Genomic DNA, 22,532 nt, shown 5'->3' with positions numbered 1-22,532 from the left:
CTCATCTCTACATCTCAGACACGTCATCATTCACACATGGTAGTTAGTTTTGCATTTGATTTTAATTTTTGTGGTTGGAAAATGCATTCTAGGTGCATCATTGCAGCCTTCAGTGAACAACACGAGATTAGAAGCTTCAATATGACGGTTGAAAACAAAGAAATGATATATATTTGATTAAAAAAAACCCCAAAAAACAGGTATGGCATTGGATTTTTATTTTAAAACCTTAATGCAAGTATGCACAAATCATGCCTATCCCTGGGCCAGTGTGTTTTGATATTAAACCAGGTCCTGACCACACAAAACCACAGCAGTTTTAATTTCCCTTTTCTTTGTGGTGTGCTGTTGCACCTGGCGGCTACATCGCCTGTGAAAGTTGTGGTGCTTGCTGCTATGGACACGAAATTGTTTCGATTGGCATAATTGACCAATAAGTGGGTGATCATTTATCCAGTGTTTCTATAACTATTTCACATTATTTATTTTTTTAATTGAATCAGATTTCTTTGAAAATGTACTTTGTCACAATGTCCAAATGTCACTGGCTGTGGCATCTGGCATTAAAGTTGTAAACTGAGATAATGAGTCATATCTGCATAACATTTTGTGGGATCATAATGAGACTGGTTCTGTGGGTAGATGAGACCTGGGTGCACCTGTGTGCAGCAGTGTGCCCTCCTTGATGTTTCTGTACTTGGCCCACAGAACTGCAGCTTGCAGCTATATTTTGCTTAGTCTTATTTATATCAGTTTGACGGTGAACAAAGGCCCGGTTCCCTTCAGACATACATGGATTCCTTACGTGGTTTCACTGAGGAGGGAAGAATTATTTATGGACATGCAAATAAGGCTCAGCTCTGTTGTAACAGGATGTAGACCTAACGTTCTGCTTATCCAAATGAAAATGTTTTTTCTGTCAGGGCGTTCCCATACCAACAACAGTGTTGTTTGTCTGACACAAATCCTGATGATTATTTTAGATTTTGCTGTGTTGTTGTTGTTGTTTTTATTACTGAAAATAAAGTTCACCACCCCCCAAAATAACATTTTATTTTATTTTTTTTATACTAAATGTTTGAGTCTGTAACATAATTTAGTCCTTTTTGGGGAAATAAATGGATAACGGCATAGAATCTGATTTCATACACTGCACAAAATAACATTTTCATCATTAAAGCGGCATTTGAAAGTCATCCTTTTATTTGTAAAGGGGCTGTTTCCTCTTCTTTGCTCTGCCAGGTCAATAGAGAAAAGCGACTGTGCTACCATTTCCTGAAACTCACTTCTCTTTCCTCATTTCCAAACCACAGACCAACAGTTTATTGTTTACCTTCAGCTCAGATGAATATGCATGTTCGATGATGACTAATCTGGCACAGCGAAACTCATAAAAATCCACTGTACATGATGTAATCATCCAAGGCACCTCTGCCATGGTCTTAGACCCATTGGGCACATTAACAGAACAGTGTAAATGTTTATACAGCCCATTTAGGAGTGTGAATATATACGTGTGAATATACCTTCTGATCCAGGTAGGGAGTGTATGCAAATCAGGCTGATAGCTGATAGTTTATCACAGTGCAGGAATAGTTATGGCAAGAGGAACAAGAAACAAGGGATACAGTCTCTGTTTTTCAACCAGAGGTAGAACTACGGACAGAGACAAAGTGGATTTCACTAATAGAGACACCTTGGCACTCCCTCTGTTGTTGCTGTGTTGGTAAAATAAAACACCAGTCTAGCTCACTAATGCTCACAGTAAACCTGTTGGCTTAAACAAACTGTTTTTGATTCCTCTGTGTATTTATTTCTCAGCTTAATACCTTTAAATCCTTAACAGTTTACAGTGAACGCTGATGTGTCTGGAAGCAGACCAGGAATTTCAGATGGATTGAAAACATTCATTTTTCCGCTTGGCCGTTCCAAATTGGAGTGCCTGAATGGAAAAACTTTTGGAAGATACAGTTTGTGATTGTTTGGCTGTTTTGTTTTTTAAAAAATGGTTTAAAAAAAAAATAAGGCTGAGCTTACAACTTTGACATAGAAACCTCAATAAGTAATTATATATGTGATACTTCAGGGGAGTGATGATGGTATGAATGAGTGAGCAGGATGTGTGTTAGGCTCTAGTCACACAGGCCTAGAGACCAGTTGGTGTCCAGTTGACAACAACTGGTCGTTAAAGAAAAATATGCATTTCATGACTGGTATTAATAGTTGCTTAAGTATACCGTGCTCCATGGAAATCTTGCTTGCAATTGCTTTGGTTGCTAGCAGATTACCTGCGTTGCCACAGTTTGAGTGGAAGACACAAACTTGCCTGCAACAAGTCGCAGACTCCTTTCAGAATTGCAGAAAAAAAAACTGGGCCTTCATCAATTTCAATATTTTGTTTGTTTTCTGTTCTTATTTATTCCCCCGTTTGTCTCACAGATTTGACAATTTAATCTTAATTAATCTTAATTTCCCGGGTTTTGCTTCTTTAAGGTGTTCATCACAGTGTTGAAACATAACTTGCACAAAACATGTGGTACAACAAATAAGTAACAGCCACTGATGGAGAGAAGAGAAGTAAGAAAGTCTGAGGAGGTCAGAATCCCTTGAAATAAAAGAGAACCTTTGCGAGGCAGATAAGCCATGGCATAATAATACATCTTGCAGTGTAGCATCGCTCTAAGATGTTACACTGCAGAAACACAGGAGGAGGTTTAGTGAAAACTAATGTAAATACAAACTTTGTTTACATTAAAGCTCCAAAGGTTTGAAGGGTATTACTTGCACAGCGTGTTTTTTCATTAAAGTGCATGTGTCTTTTTGTTTTGTCTCACAGTAACAGAATGGGGTGATGATGTGCGGCCGATCTCCGAGGAAGAAGCCATGGTCATCGTCAACCACCAATCAACAGGAGATGTGTGCACACTCATGATGTGCCTGCAAGACAAGGGAACGGTAAGAAAGGACAGGGATGTGTTGCTTTCTTGTGACCTCCCCTTTGGGGAAAGTGTGTAACACTGTTAAGGATGCACTGTCAACATCTTTACACAAAAAGCAGTGCAGACGTTCGGACCTGTGGGCTGTTCCTGTGAGAACAAACATCGCCCTGAAAAGCCTTTCGGCTAAAATTATGTTAATTTGGAAACATAATTCTTGTCTCAATTCATCCTTAAGCATTTCACATTAATGTGGCTGTTGTGACTTTGTGCATCATGCCAGTTTTGAACGTTTCACCTCTGTTGTAGTAACTGAGGAAAGCGAGGACACACAGTGGTGTGCAGTGGGACACCACTTTAATAAACGAATAAATAAAAAACATGTTTTATTTATTAATTTATTTATTTAATGAAATGATTGCTGTGAGTCTGATTCGGACACAAATACAGGAGTCGGCCACTTTGAACAGCCGTTTTGCTTACTGCATTAGGGAACTCCAGCTGTGAAGTGATCAAAATGACATTATATGAACACATAAAACAGCGAAAGTTGGATTTTTAAAAAATTATTGTTAAAATGAATGCTGCAGAAAGTTCATACTAGACACTCATGCTGTCTGCTTAAGGCTTTCTTTGTGACTTTGTGAAATAATAATAGGAAGTAAGTTACTCCACGCTCACCTTTACCTGACATGTTTTACCGTAGCAAGCCAAAGTTGGTGTAATAGATTTATATAAGGAAAAACAAATGCCAGGTACTTGCATCATTTTGAGTCTGCCAGGTAACAGGATATCTACCCTTTTTCTCTTTTCCCCCTCAATGTTTTCACTTCTTTGCTTATATCGAGGCTGCTGGCTAGTGGCAAGGTGGATGGTTAGTTTTATTTTTAGGCACTTTTCTTCTGTTAGCATCTTTAAAATGTGTTTGTTAAGTTGGGTGAGAGTGATTGTAACAATAAACCTAATCTGATAGTTCAGTTGTTTTTGCTGTAAATCTCTCTGCGATTTAATTTGGGAACTTTGTGTTTTAACTCGCAGTGAGGAGCTTCCACGATAACATTATTTGGCGTGTGGCTGTGAGGTGCGCAGTCAACAGCTGCTGCCAAAATAGCATAAATTATGGCACCAAGATATGAACTCTCCTAACCCTGCAACTATTTACTTGTTTGTGTGTTGCGCATGTGTCAAAGAGACCAGTGGACATGCATGAGGCTAACCAGCTGGTCACCGGTCAGGACCGAGGATGCTGAAAATGAGTTGATGCTGCTTGACTTGTAAATTAGTCACCAGGAACACCCCTAATTTTAACTGTCTAGTCTGCTGCTAACGGCACAATAAAAATAGTTTTTGAGCGCTACAGGAAACTTTCCCTTTGAATTTTTAGTGATGTTTAGTGAATTCCAGCGTTAAATGTTTTCAAACTACTATTGTACTCTGTTAATAGTTTCATGCTTTGAGTTTTAATAGCACCAAGGGGAATGTGTTTATTAGCTTCTTGAGAAAGAGCAATAGTGATGGGGGTGTGCAGATGCTGGCTGCCTTGCATTCTTTCACACTGATCACTGTAAACAGGCAGGGAAGTGTAATGTCAGTGCACATGCACACCTATTCCTCCAAGAGTGATCACTAACTTCAGTCAACATGTGTTTATTTAAATGCATGTCATGCCTGCGTTCTTATAGGACTCCTGTTAATTGTCTAGCACTATAAAAATCAATGCAGAGGGCAGTGTTGTTGTTTTCCCTTTTTTTTTTTTTTTTTTTTTTTCCTCCTCTTTTCTTTTTTTTGCTGAGAGCTGGCATTTGGATCGGGGCAGCCGAGCTACACTGCACAAACATGATGACATGATTCGCCTCAACAACCGCATCCCCGGCCCACTTTATCCTCTTAGCACTGAAAGGACAGTAAGCCAAAGCCACATGGGTGCAGGTCATGAGGGCGGAAATGCTCAGAGGGGCAGCATCAGTTTGTGCTGTTGACATAAACTGTGCTTATTTAATTTCTTTGTGTTTGTTTAAATGATTATTGAATTTCTTCTTTCTTGCAGGTGGTACGAAAAATGATGTGGCTGATGGACCACGTGTTTAAATACACCAACTTTGGCCTAGTGTCCTTGATCCATGGGGACTTCTTCATTAGACAGGTAAGTAGCCCAAAATGTAGAGGTCTTGCGTTCATCTTTACTTTTGACTTTAATGGGGGGGGGTTTCCTTGGTTGTCAGCATTAACACAGTCTGCTTCGCATTCTTAGCCTATTTTTTTTTTTAATTGGCATATTAGCCTCAAAGCCTGCAGAAACACTTCTTTGCCGAAGGATAAAGGTCTATTTTTCCACACTTGTCAACACCTTGTTTTCTTCCCCTGAAGTTCTGAGAGTTCAAACCACAGAACTTTGAAGTCGCAACCCATCTCATTCAACCCCAGCTACTAGAAGCCTGTTATTTCTGCGCTCTCCACAAGTGAAGCTGCTATCCATCTGCTTGTTCCAGCTGGACAGCAGATATGTTAGCAGGCTTTCCTGCAGCCATGGTGTCCCGAGAAGGGGAGAATGTCAGCGGAGAGTGGTGTGGGAGGCCTGCTGAGCCCCTCTGGGTCAGACTGGGTTCTTTTGTTGTGGGGGCAGCTGAAGCAGAGCTCTGACAGGACTACACATACATCCTACAGGGCTCTGACTGGCCAGAGAATTCTTGGAATATCATGCAAGTTTGAGAGGTTAATTTTAGGCAAGACTGATTCGTGCTAGATTTATTACTGTCAGTGATACACTTAGACAAAAAAAGGGAGATATCTATTAGATATCAACTACTACAGCACAGCAAAACAAAAAGGTTTTATGATTTCAGTAGTTTTCCCTGCACAATCCAGAAAAAATAAATTGAATCCCTGTTTCAGTACAGTCCTACATTTGATGCATCTCAGGTATACAGAAAGATAAATAGATTTAAATTACAGTCCAAGATATTAAAAAGATCCAGGAGGATCTTGAACCATTTCCACTAACCAATTATAAAAGATAGAAGTAGTCATCCGTTGGTACATATCCAACATCTTAGCCACAAGTGTCCATATTCATTGCTCTACAGAAGCAGCACACACATACTGTCTACTTATTGCGAGATGATGAATACGAAAATACTAGAAAAGAAACTGGAGCAGAAACATCTTGAATGGTCTATATTGATCAGCAGCTGTGTTATTTGTCTGGTAATTCAATTAAAAATGCTCCAAAAGGCACCAATGCCACAAATTTGACGTCACATCCGCTGGCAATTAGCTCCACTTTGGCCAATTGCGTACTTCTCAATTTTTGAACTTGGTGACTCGTGCAACTGCCGCCGCAGCTGAGTTGGAAACACAAATGCATGATTGTGTTGGTTTTTACCACCAATTTAATGGTATATTAAATATAATTTGTATACTGGGGCCTTGAATCTGCACTTGTGAGTTCACTTGTCAAACCCACCATGTGCCTCAGTTGAACGAAATCCAAATTAGTACAGTTTTAAAAGGAAGAAAATCTATTTCACCACCTGTGCAGTTGTTAGGAACAGGGAAATGGGTTATGGATAGAAAAGCTTTGAAGACACTGATTTCATAGCAAAAGATGAGTGGTTTAAACTTGAGTCATTAGGGATTTGATAGCTTTTGGAGGACGTTTTTGACAAGTTTATATTATTGTGGCAATTTCCAAGTTTTACCAAAAAATGGGACATGAGCATCTTGACATCACAACAATGAAAACCACGACAGAGGACGGGCTATACAAATGCAAAAGCTCAAGTACACACAGAGAGGCAAGCGACTGCAAAGAAGAAGGGGCAAGACGACAAAATAATCGCAAATATAAAAAGAGGTGTACATCTAGTGAACGTAGATTAGACATGACACATAATGTAGTAATCTGCAATAGTATTATTTAGTTGCATTATTTTTGACTACAAATAAACTTTTAAAAAGGTTTTTCTAGAGACAAAGCAGATTTTTCATGATAGGCATTCAGTCATGAAATTGAAGCCATATATTTATATTAATCACCCAGACTATTGTACCCCTGTGTCCCAGAGTACACAGGATGTAATAAACATTTATCGGGTTACATAAACATTTGTTGCCTTGGATGTTAGAAATCAGCACGTTTAACTTCACTGAGTAAATAAAGCCAGTGAACCTAAACGGAACTAGCTTCCAACTGGACAAAATCTCGGAGGTCATGACTTAATAAACAGAAGCGCTGCTGAGGGGCTGTCGGTGTTGATCCACATTTGTTTTGTTGAATGAAAAAGCTCCCACGCTCCTCACTCTTATCATGCTGTTGTTGCACTTTCTGAGCTGAGCAGAAACGCCCTGACAAGAGGGAATTAAATTTTTTAGGTCACAGAAATGCTTTGCCGCGGAATTTCACATCAGGCACCGTGCCGAGGGTGAAGCACCCCGAGCCTGCTAACAGCCAGCCAGACAGGCTGTAGTGGGAAGTCTGAGCGGGCTCAGTCATTTCTGCCGCCCTCGTCTCTCTCTGCAGTCCCCTCTGGCATTCCTGCGCGTGCATTCTTGACATCCTTCCTCAGAATCTTTCACACATCCACACAGTGCAGCAAGCAGCTGCCCCGGCCACCCTGAGCATCTGCTGTCCACCCAGGCTGCCAGACGTGTCTCAGACATTGTTATGCAAAACACAACGCACCATTCTTTAAAGGAAATAACAGTTATAAGCATACCTCAAAATTACAGTTCTTGTTTTTAATTTTAAGGTGTAGATTTCAAGAATATATATTTAAAAAAAGCTTACTTTTCCTTTCATTACAACACTGGAAAGAAAAAGAATGTGTTCTAAAACATTTTTGTTGTTGTAAGTGTAATAGGCAATAATAATATATTTTTAATCAAATGTTCAGAAAAAAGTGCAGATTTCTGTTCAATGTGGTTATGGTGTCATACACATTTGTAAATTAATACTTTATATCTTTGGTACTTGTAAAACTGGACAGTTGATGACTTATTGCATGTTATTTGCTTATTAAATTAAGCACCTATTTTTAGTTCTTTGACTACAGTGATTACTCCTTTGACCATAAACCTTCTGCTGGTAATAAAAACTTATCTAGTTTAGTGCAATAACTCCTGAGTTAAGCCAGTTTGAACCTTTTTAAAGATGGTGTCATTTAGAGCTGTTGTTGAAATTGAACTTCACGGTCATTTTAAATGCTGCATTTCCTGCTGTCGTTGAAGTTGATTGCCTTAACCACCGTACATTTCTTCCTCTCTAGTGGAAAAACATTTGTTAGCTCATAAAAAAATACAGTTAAACAGTAAAACAACCTCCAGCCTCCTAAGTGAAAGAAACTTCCATTCACCTTTAACCTTTATAGTAGGATTTATTGCAGCACTATTGTTTGCTTTAGTGTATCTCAGTGGACCTGATAAACTGCGAAGTGAGTAAATGCCTGACTAAAGCATGTGGGAGGGTAGCTAAAACAAAGCTGAGACAGGTGGAGTACATTAGTTTCATTTATGAATTCAGCAGCTAAAGATTGAGTCACATCAAACCCCAAATCTAAATGCAATATTATCCTGTAATAATTTAGTTTTATTTATATAGGAGCAGTTCACAACACCAGCCATCTCAGGTTGCTTTGTAAGGTACAGACCAATACAGAGAGATGGGGAGAATGAGCCTATGGCCCCTGTGAGCAAGCCCTTGGTGACAGGGAAACCAAAGAATGCTGTTTTAACAGGAAGAGTGGGGTGTGAGGGGGGAGGGGGAGAGAAGCATAGAGAGACATGAAATGTCTTATAAATATGAATGTAGCCAACATGAGGTCACATATTGGATTTGAGCTCCATAAATTGAAGCCTCAACTTTAGCATTTTGTTGCTTTCTTGGAGCTAGAAGTGACCTTGAAACCGTACAGGTGCAGTGCATACATGACCAAGATCCTAGAACTTTATTCATCAGAACTGAATCACAAACATTTAGGCAGGCTGCAGTCCGTATCTCATAGCGAGCCATTTTATTAGTCAGTAAATTAAATCAAAATGCCAAAAGGCTTCAGCGGCTTGGGTGTGATTTGATCTGCTGTGCATGTGCATACAGTCTGTCCTGTCCTAAAGGCGAAAACGAATAAAAAAGATTAAAATTAAAAGCTCCAGTAGAAGCCAACAGCACAAACATGGTGGTCAAGTTCAGTAACCAGCAAACAGCAATTGATGCTATCAAAGTTGGGACACTTGTCCCAAGTGGTCATATCCTTAATTCTAGCATTATTAAAAATAAATAAATAAATAAATCCCCTATAGAGTTACGAAGGGGGTAATTATCCATAGAAGCAAAAAACATTTTCTATATCCTAATGTTAATGTGTTTTTAATAGCCCATCAGCCTTTCTCTGAACATCTTCAAGTTTAACCTGAAGCAAAAATGCCAGATAGCACAGCAACTGACAGACGTTTAATTACTGCTGCCAGAATGGCATAAATTATGGCGCCAAGATATGAACACAACTCTCCTAATCCTGCCTTACTGGGGAAATCCCTGCTTCTCCACAGCAACCCTGACTGTCAGTAGCCCATTTTTTTAACTGTAGGAATGATTTACCTGACATTGGAACTTGGCCAGCTGTGGTGTTATAGCACAACAATAATGTGACCAGTTGATACTACCAGAACTTTTTGGTCCTACACTGTCAAGTCAACAAAATGTACAATGAACAATTTCTTGTACTTCACCTTTTACATAGCTGCAGTATTTACCCATCGAGGTCGAAAACACATGTAAAGGTCCATACTCTGAAAACTTTTATTTTGGCAGCAATGTAAGGTGAGCGATTCTCTACTAGATACATGTATGTGTCACTGAACTGGAGCTGTGGGAGAAACGTCGCCACTTTCAGGGATGTAAATAGAGCTGCCAGAGCAGAATATGGATCGTATGTCTTCAAAATTCGTAGTTTGACTTTAGATCTTTGTTCATGGATAGATGATTCAAGTAGTCTTGGCTAGAGGAAAAAAAACACACTTTTTTTCCGTGCTATACTACCAACTGTCCATTATTGGCCGTCACGATGGCGTAATATTTTCCACCCAGGGTAGTTACTAAAAGCTACAAATTGTACAAATTAATCAGGAGTAGAGATGACTGTAAGCTGTATCAAAAAGAACACTTTTAACCCAAATCTTAAAACCAGATTTTGTCATCTGACATTAGGAAAGTGCTCTCTTTGGGGCTGTGATTGGTCAGGTGCTTGAGCACATTGTCCACTTGTCAATGGGTTAGAGGTTTAATCCCAAAGTGTCCTTGGGCAAGACTTAACGAAAGATTGGTTCCAGTAATAGACTGGCACCTTGCACGTGTGTTTCTCTTTAAATTGGAAAAACCTGAGTAAGTGCTTTGTGGTAAAGCTGCTGTATGCTTGCAGATCATTCCCTTTGCCCACTGCACCGTAACTCTAAAAGCAACATAGTGGACTACACTCCTCACATAGCTCTTGTATCTGCTGTTAAACTACATCAACGGTATCAAGGTTATTTTTGAGCTTGTAATGTGTGGAGTCTCCTAATGCCTTTCTACCTCTGCAAATCAGCCTTTGTAGCTGCCGCCAAGAATAAATCTTGAAATGTCCTTCTTGGCCGAATACTCGGCTGTAGCGGTTGTAATGCAGCAGTTGTAGTAGACACAGCTGCTTAAATAAACACATGTGCTCACAGAGAGCAGTTTGCTATCCTAATGCATTTAAAATGAACTTTGACCAGGCCTAACATAAAAATCAATCCCGGTCCTCCTCATCCTGTTCCTGCTAATGCTCTTAATGTTGTCAAGGCCATCATGTTTGCATCCATTTCGGTGGTGCCGTTAATGCGGCTCGGGGAGTTACTGCACCTGACTTGTGATTTGTGTGTGTTTGAATTCATTTGCTTAGTCGGTTCTGCTCTGTTGAAAAGGCTTTCTATCTTATCAAGTTAATCAACTTAGTGTGTAGCCCCAAATTTTTTGTATCCTTGGGGCAACTAGTGAAGAAGATTGTGCTTATTTTAAATGCGGTCAGCCCAATTTAAGTAGAATTTTTAGGTTAAAAAATGGACCTGAAACCTCTTTTTAAAATAAATGCATATTTTCTGTGTTTCTTCAGGGTAAAGCTCACCGAGACAAACAGCTGGTTTACCTGAAAGAGCACCTAGATAAATACTACCACAGCCGTGACAGGAAGTGGATAGTGCTGTTTCCTGAGGGCGGCTTTCTTCGCAAGAGGCGGGAAACGAGCCAGTTGTTCGCCAAGAAGCACTCGCTCCCCCATCTGACCCACGTCACGTTGCCTCGTCTCGGGGCCAGCCACGTCATACTGAAAACTCTGGGAGCCCAGCAGGAGAACGGCAGTGTGGGCGGCGACGCCAGCATGCTGAACACGACAGGTAACTAAAACACACACACATGAGAAAAGCTTTTGGTTTAAAGTGAGACAAACTGATATAGAAACTGTTAGTTTAAACTGGTTTACTTGGCACAAATAGACTTGGTGCCAAGGCTGAAGGTGTTCTTTGAAAGTGCAGGATTTTATCTCGGGGAGTTTTCTGGGGTTTAATCTGTGTGAACTCTCTCCTGTTTACTGTCGTTTTTGATTACTTTTTTTGGTAGAAGAGCTGGGAAAAAGCATGCTTCAAACATGAAACATTAAATCACGTCTCTGTCCTCTGAGAGTCGTGTTTTTAAACTGTAGACGACTGGTGGTAAAGACCACCAGTGAAAGAAAGGACTGACACGCACAGAGGTGCCAGAAATTGCATCAGTGTCCCTGAAAACCCCAGCCGTGATTTGCAGGAGAGTAATTTTTCTGTCTAGAGACCAGCCCTAAATACAGCCAATGAAGAGGACGATAATGCAGCAATTAACAAGCTTAGAGGGTGAAAATTAATTTTTTAAACATTGTTAAAATTTGTAACAAATTTTATTTGTCAAGCATAACTTTATTCTGTTTTCCCAGTGGCCCCTATGGGCCACAATAAGCTAATGTTGATTGCTTTACATACTGCTGGGTAAGTTGACCTGGAGTATTATAGCATATATGGTCATTCCATTTTAAATCAGGCAATTTGTGGAACATTTCCTGCTGCTCGTCTATCTCAAAAATCGGAGGCAAAATTTGAAAGTGGATCGAAAGACAGTTTAACAAAACACAATAACAGTAAAAAAGAAAAACTTAAAGGATTCATATTTGAAGCTACAATTTCACAGCGATGTTCAGATTTTGCATCATACAATTTTTATGCGGGCAGCACGGTGGCACGGTGGTTAGCACTGTTGCCGCACAGCAAGAAGGTCCTGAGTTCAATTCCACCATCAGGCCGGGGTCTTTCTGTGTGGAGTTTGCATGTTCTCCCCGTGTTTGCGTGGGTTCTCTCCGGGTACTCCGGCTTCCTCCCACCGTCCAAAGACATGCAGCTTGTGGGGATAGGTTAATTGGATAATCCAAATTACCACTAGGCGTAAATGTGCGAGTGAATGTGAGTGCGAACGGTTGTCTGTCCCTGTGTGTTGGCCCTGCGACAGACTGGCGACCTGTCCAGGGCGTACCCCGCCTCTCGCCCTATGACAGCTGGGATAGGCTCCAGCGCCCCCCGCGACCCTGGAAAGGATAAGCGGAAGCGAATGGATGGATGGACAATTTTTATGCATATCAGAGACGGTTGAGCAGAAGGCTTGGTTGAATTCAGATGGAGTGACCTGTATAAAGAGTGTAGTGGTTAACACATTAACCTGACATGTGAAAGTTTCTAGATTCCTGCCAGCATGAGAGACAAATTGCTGTGTCTGATGTGTTTAAAAAAAGTTTTAAAATAAATGTAGCAGAGTAAGTGCTGTGCATTTTTTTAACCCCTGCTGGCTGTGGGTATCATGACGTAGAGATGGGATGGGTGCTGTCAGCCGCTGCAGATTTAAGGGTCACAGCAAACTAAACAAGTAGTTTGTGTGTGTATATACAGTTTTTTGTTTGTTTGTTTGTTTGTTTGTTTGTTTTAAAAGACCTTGCGCTGTCACTGTAAAACAAATCGACAGTGGATGGGAGCAGCTGAAACAATCACTTTTCTTCATATTTAAGCTTTTTGAACTTTTGAAATTGGATAAGCAGGGATGTTAGATGGGTTTAATATTTAACTCTTGTTGTCTTTTACCTGCAAATTTTTGATCGACATTTAACAAGCATCGTATACTGTTTCCGTTTCTGTGTGGAGACACTGCAGCTCCACCTTAAACTACACCTCTGGTCATCTTTACTGGTGTAATGTTATAAACTTTTATGTTCTGAAATAACTTTTAGTTGACAAGGGAGTGAAACCGTCATGCTGTTGAATCCTGTTTCCCCCCTAGTGGCTCCTTCCTCCTGTGGCTTCCATGATAAGTTTAATCCGGTTACTTTTAGTGGCCTTTAAGTTTTCCTTTAATGTGTCAGTGTTGCTTTCATACAGGCAGTTTACTTCACAGGTGAACTCATAACTGTAAATTAGTGGAAATGCAGTCACACAGTGTGGCTCTATAGTGTAGTGGTTTACAGTCCAAAAGGGCATGTGGCGTAAGGTTCTGCCAAAAAGTTACTCAAACTGACCAATCAGCTTGCCTTTTAATGTCTGAGCCACTTGATTATGTCAAAACTTGCAAATTCAAAATAAAAGGTTTCACTCGCCTACCTTTTTGTCCCTATGGATGGATGTATGCAGATCACAATGTGACTGTGTTCACATTTTTGGAGTGCAGGAAATGAATTTCTCCAATTTTTCTAGAAGAAATATCTCTCATATTGCAGTTAATATGTTAGTTTGGTCATTACAGATACCACCACTACAGTGTCCACCCATTGTCCAAATCTAGGAGGTTCCAGTTTTTCCAGATGCATAGGTGATATCTTACTGCCATCGAAGTACTTCTAAAAGAAAGCAGCCATCTTCGGTTAGCTGGGAAAAAGCACTGCAATGTCTGACCTGTCAGTTTTTCTATACAGCATTTTTTGCTTTAAAATAAATAAATAAATAAAAATCATAAATGGATTGATACAGAATGTATCAATTAGGCTCCTCCCACCAGCTTCCAGTGGATGCTGTGCTATTGCTCAAGTATAGCCAAGAAACAGTGGAGCATCATTACAATAACAGGGAGGGAAAATGCCTACAACTACATGCATAAATTGTTGTGAAACTCTAGTGTGGACTTGTGCAATGCAACTACACGATTTGCTCACATTTCCTGTTCGGTTGTTGATGGGCTCTTTGGGGTGAGGGGTGTGACAGGTGTCATCTTTGCTGCTGCTGACTTCTTCCACAGATTTCCTTTTTTTTTTTTTTTTTTTTTTGAGGGTCTTGTCTCTGTAATGTTTTTACTACCAATTTCACCTCAGTCAGTCCAAGACGCAACCTCTTGCTGCCCTCAGGGATCGAACCTCTAACCTGTAGGCATAATAAACTCGTATAATTAAATAGATATTCTCCCAAAGTTTCTTAACACATGACCAAGAACTATGAGGATAAATTAAATTATTAAATTAAATTATAATTATTATTATGTATTTATTTAATTTACCCAAATTCATGAAATCTAGTCTTAGCCATCCTTTCTCAATTTGGGCCCTATTTCAGGAGGAGCTAGTACCCGCTTAAATCTCCTCTGTGGACTAATATTGGAATACATGTTTTGTTTTTTACTCAGCAAATTTATCCAGATAACTCAGTAAATCTGCTGCTTGGAGCAGTCCTCAGCAAAAAGAAGGCATTAAAACGGCGATAAATGTAAAGCTTCAACGAGTCCCCCAATGCCTGTGCACGCTGCACACTCAGTGTCGACCCAGCGGACTCTTCTTGGCTTTGGTTCAGAATCCATTTACGGGGGTTTGGTGTTAATAGCAAATTGGAGGGACTTTGAGCCAGCATTATTGAGAATGTGCCCCAGACTTTAGCCTTCCTCAAGTTTGCTAGCGCAGCTCTGTGTCCTACAGCCTCAGCACTAACAGCAAGATGCCGTCTGATTACTCCTCTACAGGGCAGACACTCAGACTGAAGATGAGGTATCTCTTGATTGGCCACTGTAAAATTTAAATGAGTAGAGCAGCTTTATTTACATACTGACGGTGCTATATGTGCATTTTTTTTTTAAACACACCGGTCTGATTAAGTTCAAAATATTTAAGCAAACTCGTCTGTGTCAACAAACACAGATGTTTGCAGAGGTTTTTGTGTTTATAACCTCCATCAAAGGTAGATTATTATGAACTTTTTTAAGCATTTTAGGCACGTCAGTCTTAATCATGTGTAATCGTGCATTATAATTTGACCTTGCTGTACATCCAGTTCATATCCCAGTTCATGTTACGTCCTTTCCTCTGTTCCAGCAGCTCAGGAGGAGGGGAAGCTGGTTGCTGCGGCAGGGCTTGTCCTTCCACTTAAATCTAGCTAATGGCATTAAAACATAGGGCAAGAAAACACACATACCCAAAGGAGCGCTGTGTCCCTCACTACCCTGTGCTCTTCATTTGTGTGTGTGTGTGTGTGTGTGTGTGTGTGTATGCGTGTGTGTATGCGTGTGTGGCTGTCTGATGAAAGACACAGTTCTGTCTCCCTCTGACCCTCACTGATGCTCTGCAGAGGACCCAGAGCTCGCTGACTCACTCGGAGACAAACGGGCCACTTGGAGAAAATGGGATTTGATGCAGCCATGCAATGTCACCCGGGCTAAAAATGCCACTCAGTGCAAACACAAAGATCAGCACAGCTCTGTGGAAAGGGCTGTCCCTTAGACCAGTAAGGTGTGTGATGTGTGTCATAAAACTGTATTTACAGTTGTCAGGAAACCAAGTTCGCCATTGTAAGTCATTTAGGGTGGGACATTAGGGAGCTCCTAATCACCCAAAGGTCAACATGTTCGATAACACCAACCAATTGGAGGGCTTTTTTTTTTTTTTTTTTTTTTTTTTAATCCACTTTTCAGTCAGTAGGGTAGACAGTTGTAGGGTTAAAGTGCTGCAATTTGGCCTGAGGAGTGGCCTCAAAGAGAGCCAGATATCTGCCAGCGGGTTTCCTTCCTCAAATTGTTTACCGAAGGATGGAGCCTATCTGTTGTCATTTTAAATTACCGTGGCCGGTGCTGTTACACTATTGTGTGCCACAGCATATAGGGCGCCAACAGTACTTTGGCTCAGGGCCCCATTCTTTGACCGGCCGTTCACGGAAGACTGATAGAGATGGGATCCAGTTACCCACACAGGGATAACTGGCGTTAGCTATTTCCATTAATACCAAGGATGCCCGTCAAGTCACTAATATTGGTATGAATCAGACGGCTTGCTCCTCAGCTGCTTCTTTCTGTCTTCTGTCTGGTGTTGAAACTATAGAAACATGCGCATGAACACAGGTGTGTACTCTTAAAGGTCAATCTTTTCTACGCACTCGTCTCTATCTAGATTCCTCGGAAGTGTAGACAAGCTTTGTAATCAGTTATATTGTCCGAGCTGCCCAGAAGAAATCCAGTAACCCCCACTGACGGACCCGCATATATTCTCCACAGTTTACAGGTTCCCTGCAGGTCACTGATGTCTGCAGATTAGGGGTTGATGAATTAAATTAATTACCAACATGAATAGGTGACACCTTCACATTTAAAAAAGGTTACTTAACAAACACAACAGAATGTGTCTCAACTCTGCGGGGATGATATATATATATATAATTAGACAGTTGTTTCAATAAATATTTTGAAAGCGGTACCCAAACCTTGCTTCATCACATCTCACTTTACATTAATAATGACTTTACACCATAATGTGGTGCATAACATTTTAACCGGAATGCAGAAAATTTAATGCTCAACATTCAAAATACTAAAAGACAAAAGAAACATCTACTTTCACACAGGTTACTTCTTCAGCTCCGCAGTGTTTATAATGGTCTTTACTGTCTGCCAAGCCTCAGTGGTAATGTTGAGGAACAGAAATACCATTGTAAAATTCTATTTAAAAAAAGACCTTTATTTCCTTTTACTGGGCACATGGTACACATCTTTTGAATGACTGTTACTGAAACTGAAGCATATCTGGATGCCTTTTCAACCTATTCAATCCTGTCAGTGTTTCAGCACTTCGTGCTGATCATTCATACTTCTCACACCCTAACAACATGAGCAGTTAAACTTTTTTATGGACACTGTGGTGTTTCCCCCCCCATCATGTCAGATTTTTGCTGGTATTTTATTTAATCCATTTTTTCCCTTACAGCAGTGAAGTGCTTCCCGAGCCACTCCCTGCAACACAAGCCCAAACTGATCCACCCCTATATTTAACAGTTGAGGAGGGCTGTTCTCTTCAGAAAAATTCTTCTTCCCATCTTCCCTAAATATTTGTTTCCTCATAGTCACTACAAAAATATATATTTTTCCACTTCAGTCTTGTTTCAAGGTGGGAACGCCTCTTCCGTGACTCTGATTTGTGCCGATTGTAAAACGGTACAATCTTTCTGGTAGTATTCTGCAGTCAAACAGGAGAAGTACACCCCAGAGGAAACACTGGCTTGGCTGTTTCTGGGGGCAGCCAAACTTTTGCTTTGTGATAATTAAATTTTTTGCAGTTCACAAGGAAAATTACAGATGTTTTCATTTCAAATGCCTGCCTCTTGGCAATTAGTTTGTAGAATTTTCCAACATATCTAGAGTAACGGGTCAAAGGAAGAGCTGTTCCTGTCAGCATAACCTTATTGATTTGTGCTGACCTGACAGGTCACCTAAACAAGAGCAACATGTCAAGTGTAACTGTCTGTACTCCACTTGATAACGTCTCTGTTGCACTTTTTAACTCTTTCCCTGCTTTTCTCTGCATTTTGTTCCCATCAGTTATAACTAGTTTGCATTATTTCCTTTTTTTTCTTTTCTTTTTCTTTTTTTTTTTTACTGCTGCTGACCTTGACAGTAGTGTAATGTAGTCAGTCTTCTGTAAAATTTAGCTCCACTTTGTCACACAGCATGCCATATTTACTTCCCATAAAGACGCCAGTGTGTTCTGAGGGGGAAGTGCTTGCTGCACAGTAACAGCAGGCAGGACTGCGACCTTAGCAGTCAAATATGCTGCACTGCTTCACGTCAGCTTTGCTTTATAGCTCAGACTGCTGGTCTCCTCTGTTTTACATCTGACAAGCCTGTTCCGAGTATTAGCTTAAGGGAAAGCACTTTTTCACACCCTCATCTTATGTTTTGCAGTCCTGTTAACTTAATTTGATTCCTAGTGTCAGTTGTTGTTTTCAACTTCTTCGTTGTGTAGTGATGGAAGAAGCAGGTTGAGGACATGTTGAGGCTGGCTTGTGTTTTGTTCTCTCTGCTTTTTTTTTTTTTTCCTAGAAGGAACACAGGTTGGAGGGCTTCACATTGCTGTAATGTTTGAGTCATATCCAAACCTGTAATAACAAGAAGCAAGAAGTTGAGTGTAGGTTCGATAAATCGGCCTTACACACATCACTTAATTTATTTTATTGTCTTTGTGATTATGAGCAGGTGAACACAGACTTGACCCTGCTTAATGCAACTAAATACTCACCCACATGCACCCTGCAGCTGACTCCCAAATTTAATCACGTCTGGCATTCCCTCCCCCATCTGTCGTCCCCCGCTTTCCCATCTATTTTTTTTCCTCTTGCCTTTTCCATTAGAACTAAAAGTAACAACAACAGTAAGAGTTCGCTGATAGAAAAACATGTTATGAAAGATTAGCTGTAGAGGTGAAAATGTTTCCTTTGCTATGACTCACAAACATAGCTGCCAGCCAAGTTCTGTCAAACAGGGACTTCAGCTGGTACTCCACCAGTCGTTTTGGCAGGTAACCAGCCCTAATTTGCATGCTTTGGTATTTTATTTAAAAAATCCAGGGAAACCTTCTGATTACAGAAAAATCAGGATGATCTTAACTATTGAAGTGTCAGTGAACTTTTTTGGCTTGATGACTGATTTTATCCAGTTCTTCTCACTTTCTTCGTTTGTGTTTCTTCCCTGGCAGCTAATAAACGTAAAGGCCTGCAGTGGGTTATAGACATGACCATAGCGTACCCCAAAGCAAGACCGATGGACATCCAGACCTGGATCTTTGGCTACAGGCCTCCTACAGTCACACATGTACATTACAGGTAAGAATGAAATGTTGGATCGTTATACTCTCCATTCACTTTAGCATTTTCACATGAGTTACAGGGAACAGTAAACTAATCTGTCACATTCACAGGAGGGAAAACCAGAACCACAATGCAAATGTACTTTGCAGCACACGTGCAGCAAAGACTTTGTTGCATGAAAATCACATTACATCACAAAATCAGAAAAGGCAATGTAGGGAGAGGCCCATGTTGCTGAAACTTGAACATGTTAGTCACTTGTTAATTGAAGTGCTGTTGTCATATGCACAGTGGTTACACTATTTTGTCAGTCTCCCTACTGTCAGTGAAGTTATAAAAATCCTAATACACATATTAACATAAAATAAATACAAAGTTACGTCTGTGTCGGCAGAGAGAGTTGAATACATCAGCCACAGTTTTACTGTGTTTGTGGTACTTTCAGGTCATTATTTAAGGTGTATTTTGTGGTTTTAAATTTGCTGATTTATCTCATCAGCCTGCTGTTCACATTTCTGCTTGGGTTTTTTTGTTTTGTTTTATTTTTAAAGTGTGAAAGGGTTAGGAAACTTAAAAAAACTAACAGCCAGAATAATGTTAGCATTCAGGTCCGGTTTTACCTGTTCAGCTGTTATCAGTCCACTTGTGATTATAAATTAGAGAGCATTGAATTTCACATTGTTTTGGCGTGTGTATTGTAAGTTGTGTATTTTGTAATGCTCTTTACTCTTCACTTTGAGTAAAGAGCATTATGTATTTACTCCCTGTAGAAGTAGTTTGTTGCACCAACTTTGTATTACTTTTGCATTATTCTGTATCAGCGCCTTCAGAATTAACAGTTGCAGTCATGTACATTAACTTTTTATATGCACAAACATTATGCAAATGCCCAATTTAGTAAAGAAAAATGTTGCCGTGTCAGTGTTTCCACTGTAGAAACAAGTACAGGTGCAAATGTACACCTGTTCATGTTTGCATTTGCTGCCTGATGGAAGTCAGCCTGCCTGTCTGGTTTGGGTCAGATGCTGACCTTTAACATCACTCTGAACCTGGGGCCTCGCTGCTAGCATGGTCTTTGCAGGCGCTTGTACAGCTTTGATGTAGCATTGGCAGCTGAGCATGTTTTGCTCTTTACTGTCACATTCTTGACCCTTCGTTCTTTACTTCTCATCATTCTTCGAGTGTTGTAGCTGGTGCTCTTATTTTAGTCCCGACTCCCACATAAACTCATGTCAAGCAAGTGTTTTGAGAGGTTTATTTCTTTCTCTTTTTTTCCCATTTTTTGAGGGAGGGTCCAGCCATCATACAGATAATACTGAACTTAAGCTTGTTGCATATGTATGTTAACCTCAGTTTGGATTGTCACTAACTGGCTTGCAGATGGCTTGTGCTGCTTTTTTTTCCTAGTAAAGGTAGGAAATGAACTCTTTGGTGTCTTTTTTTTAAATTATGCTCACTGTTCTCACCTTAAAGAAGTGCAGCATGCACTAAAAGTGACATCACAGCTACTGGTACACAGACCACTTGTGCGTCTTTTCGACTGGTTGTTCACATTTCAATTTTTAGCTCGTCCTGATGAAAGATTGCTCCGCTTATACCACATGGAGGAGTCAACCTGTCCACAATGCACAAATGAAACTTGCACACAATTACCACCTGATGGATCTTCACCCAAATTGTGCTTGAGGTTAAATTTGTCATTTAATGTGCAATAACCTGTGAAATGTGATGAAGTGTGAGCTGGATGAAGTACTACGTCGTTCTGGTTGTAAATTGGAAAACATGTCTTAGTTGGAGGCACGAGTGTGCGATCGAGTTGGTCTTCATTGCCACTTAAATGTCATTTTAGCACAGAAGCTGAGAGATTGTCAAATTACAGAGAGGGGGGAATACTGCAGAAAAGGTGAGAGGTTCTGGAAAAAGATGTGAGAGGGACAAAAGCAGTCTCTTTGGTTTCTGTTTAGACTTTATCTGTTCCTGTGCGGCTGCTGATGCGTAAGTGTTTTTTCTGAGAGGTGGCACTCATCAATCAGGAGAAGACTGCAGTGAGTCTGCTGCACCTCAAGCGACAGGATAAATGGTTACAGGGCTGTGGCGAAATCACAGGTGGCACACGCAACCACCAATGTGGTGACTATAAACTTGGATTTACTCTTTTCTTTAGCAGCAACAAAGCAGCTGCAGATGCACCAACCCAACTTTGCCTTTCCATTTTCACCTCACAGTATGCGGATAGTGATGCGTTTAGCAAGTGTTCATATTGTAATATTAGTGAGATGATATTTTAGCAAAGTGTCAGGAATAGTCTGGCCATCCTAATACACACCTGTAGACATAGGACACTGAGCATTAGTATTCACTGGACATGCTCTGCCAATGTAAACAGGAAGCAGGAGGTTGGTTGCTTAGACAAAACAGGAAGAAGAGCAATGAGTAAAAGACTAGTGATTACTTTGCTTGGACCACCAATTAAGTGGAGCCTATATGCAAAGGCAGTCATGTTGGCAGAAAACCTGTTAACGTTGGGAATCATTGCAAAGCAAATATGGTGACACATTAGTGCAGTATGAGTGGCATTATGGGATCATTATGGGAAAGCAGCACACACAAGTGGGATGAATTCACAGATGGTATGTGAGCCTTGATATAATAATGTTTTGGCTTAATTTGTGTGACTGATAAGATCTAATCAGGAAATGAATGTGGGTGTGTGCTTCATAGTTTCCAAAAGTCCCCAGTTCTGCCCTTTTGAGACTAAATTATAATTCAAATTATAGCTGAAACTGGGTCAGCAGCATTTTTAAAAAGTCTCAGTTTCAGGGTTCCTAAAACCCCCACTAGTGTGGACATTAGGTTTAATACTACTGTGGATGTGTCTCATGAATTTTAAATATTCTTGGGACGAGCGGAGGTAGTTTTCCCTTGCGTGGCAGGTTCAGCCACTGCTGTAAAATTCTGACATTAAAGAATTAAAAGATGCCTTCAGTTTTCACCTTCATACCTGTCTGATTTGGCTTTTGGCTGAACCTTTTGTAGCAGCATAAAAACAAACAAAAAACAGATCAGACTTTATATGTTTGCTCTTTAACGACTGCCTAAGATTTGCTTTGTATACTTGCTTTTTTTCAGTATTTGGAGTAAAGATGTGCCAGTCTATGATAGGCTTTAGTATATGTGAAATATTGAGAAAATCAGGATCTGATGTCTGGGTGTTTTTTTTTTTTTTTTTTTTTTAAAAAAAACATCATCTGGAAAAACAAAAATGCAGAAATAAGCTACAGTATACGGCTGCCATCTTAAGAATATTCCTCTTCTTATGCAAAGCAAATGCAGGTGTCACTCCACATTGTCCTGCTCTCTTTGCCCTTCAGCTTCTCCTCTCTATTGCTTTTCTATCCACTTGAGGATAAAGTGAAGGTGGGCCAGGATTAGATTTTCTGTAGACTGTGTTCAAGATGAATATGATCCCCTAGGGTA

At 40.3% G+C, this 22,532-nt stretch overlaps 1 protein-coding gene across 2 annotated transcripts in view; it reads left to right on the top strand.

The window, feature by feature from the left end:
* The window catches only part of lpgat1 (lysophosphatidylglycerol acyltransferase 1), a 57,745-nt gene that overhangs the window by 18,906 nt on the left and 16,307 nt on the right, over window positions 1-22,532 (top strand). For both annotated transcript variants that reach the window (XR_003214118.1, XM_005474974.4), the window contains exons 3-6: window positions 2,837-2,955; window positions 4,984-5,079; window positions 11,060-11,339; window positions 18,944-19,070. Coding sequence is in view for 1 of the 2 variants with exons in the window: in XM_005474974.4 (XP_005475031.1) it covers window positions 2,837-2,955; window positions 4,984-5,079; window positions 11,060-11,339; window positions 18,944-19,070 (622 nt within the window). In the remaining variant the exon portion in view is untranslated. The remainder of the gene's footprint in view (window positions 1-2,836; window positions 2,956-4,983; window positions 5,080-11,059; window positions 11,340-18,943; window positions 19,071-22,532) is intronic.

The sequence above is a fragment of the Oreochromis niloticus genome, linkage group LG15 (genome assembly GCF_001858045.2).
Source record: "Oreochromis niloticus isolate F11D_XX linkage group LG15, O_niloticus_UMD_NMBU, whole genome shotgun sequence".
Classification (NCBI taxonomy): Eukaryota; Metazoa; Chordata; class Actinopteri; order Cichliformes; family Cichlidae; genus Oreochromis; species Oreochromis niloticus.
Note: the sequence above shows the minus strand (reverse complement) of the source record. Positions and strands in the feature narration are given on the sequence as shown.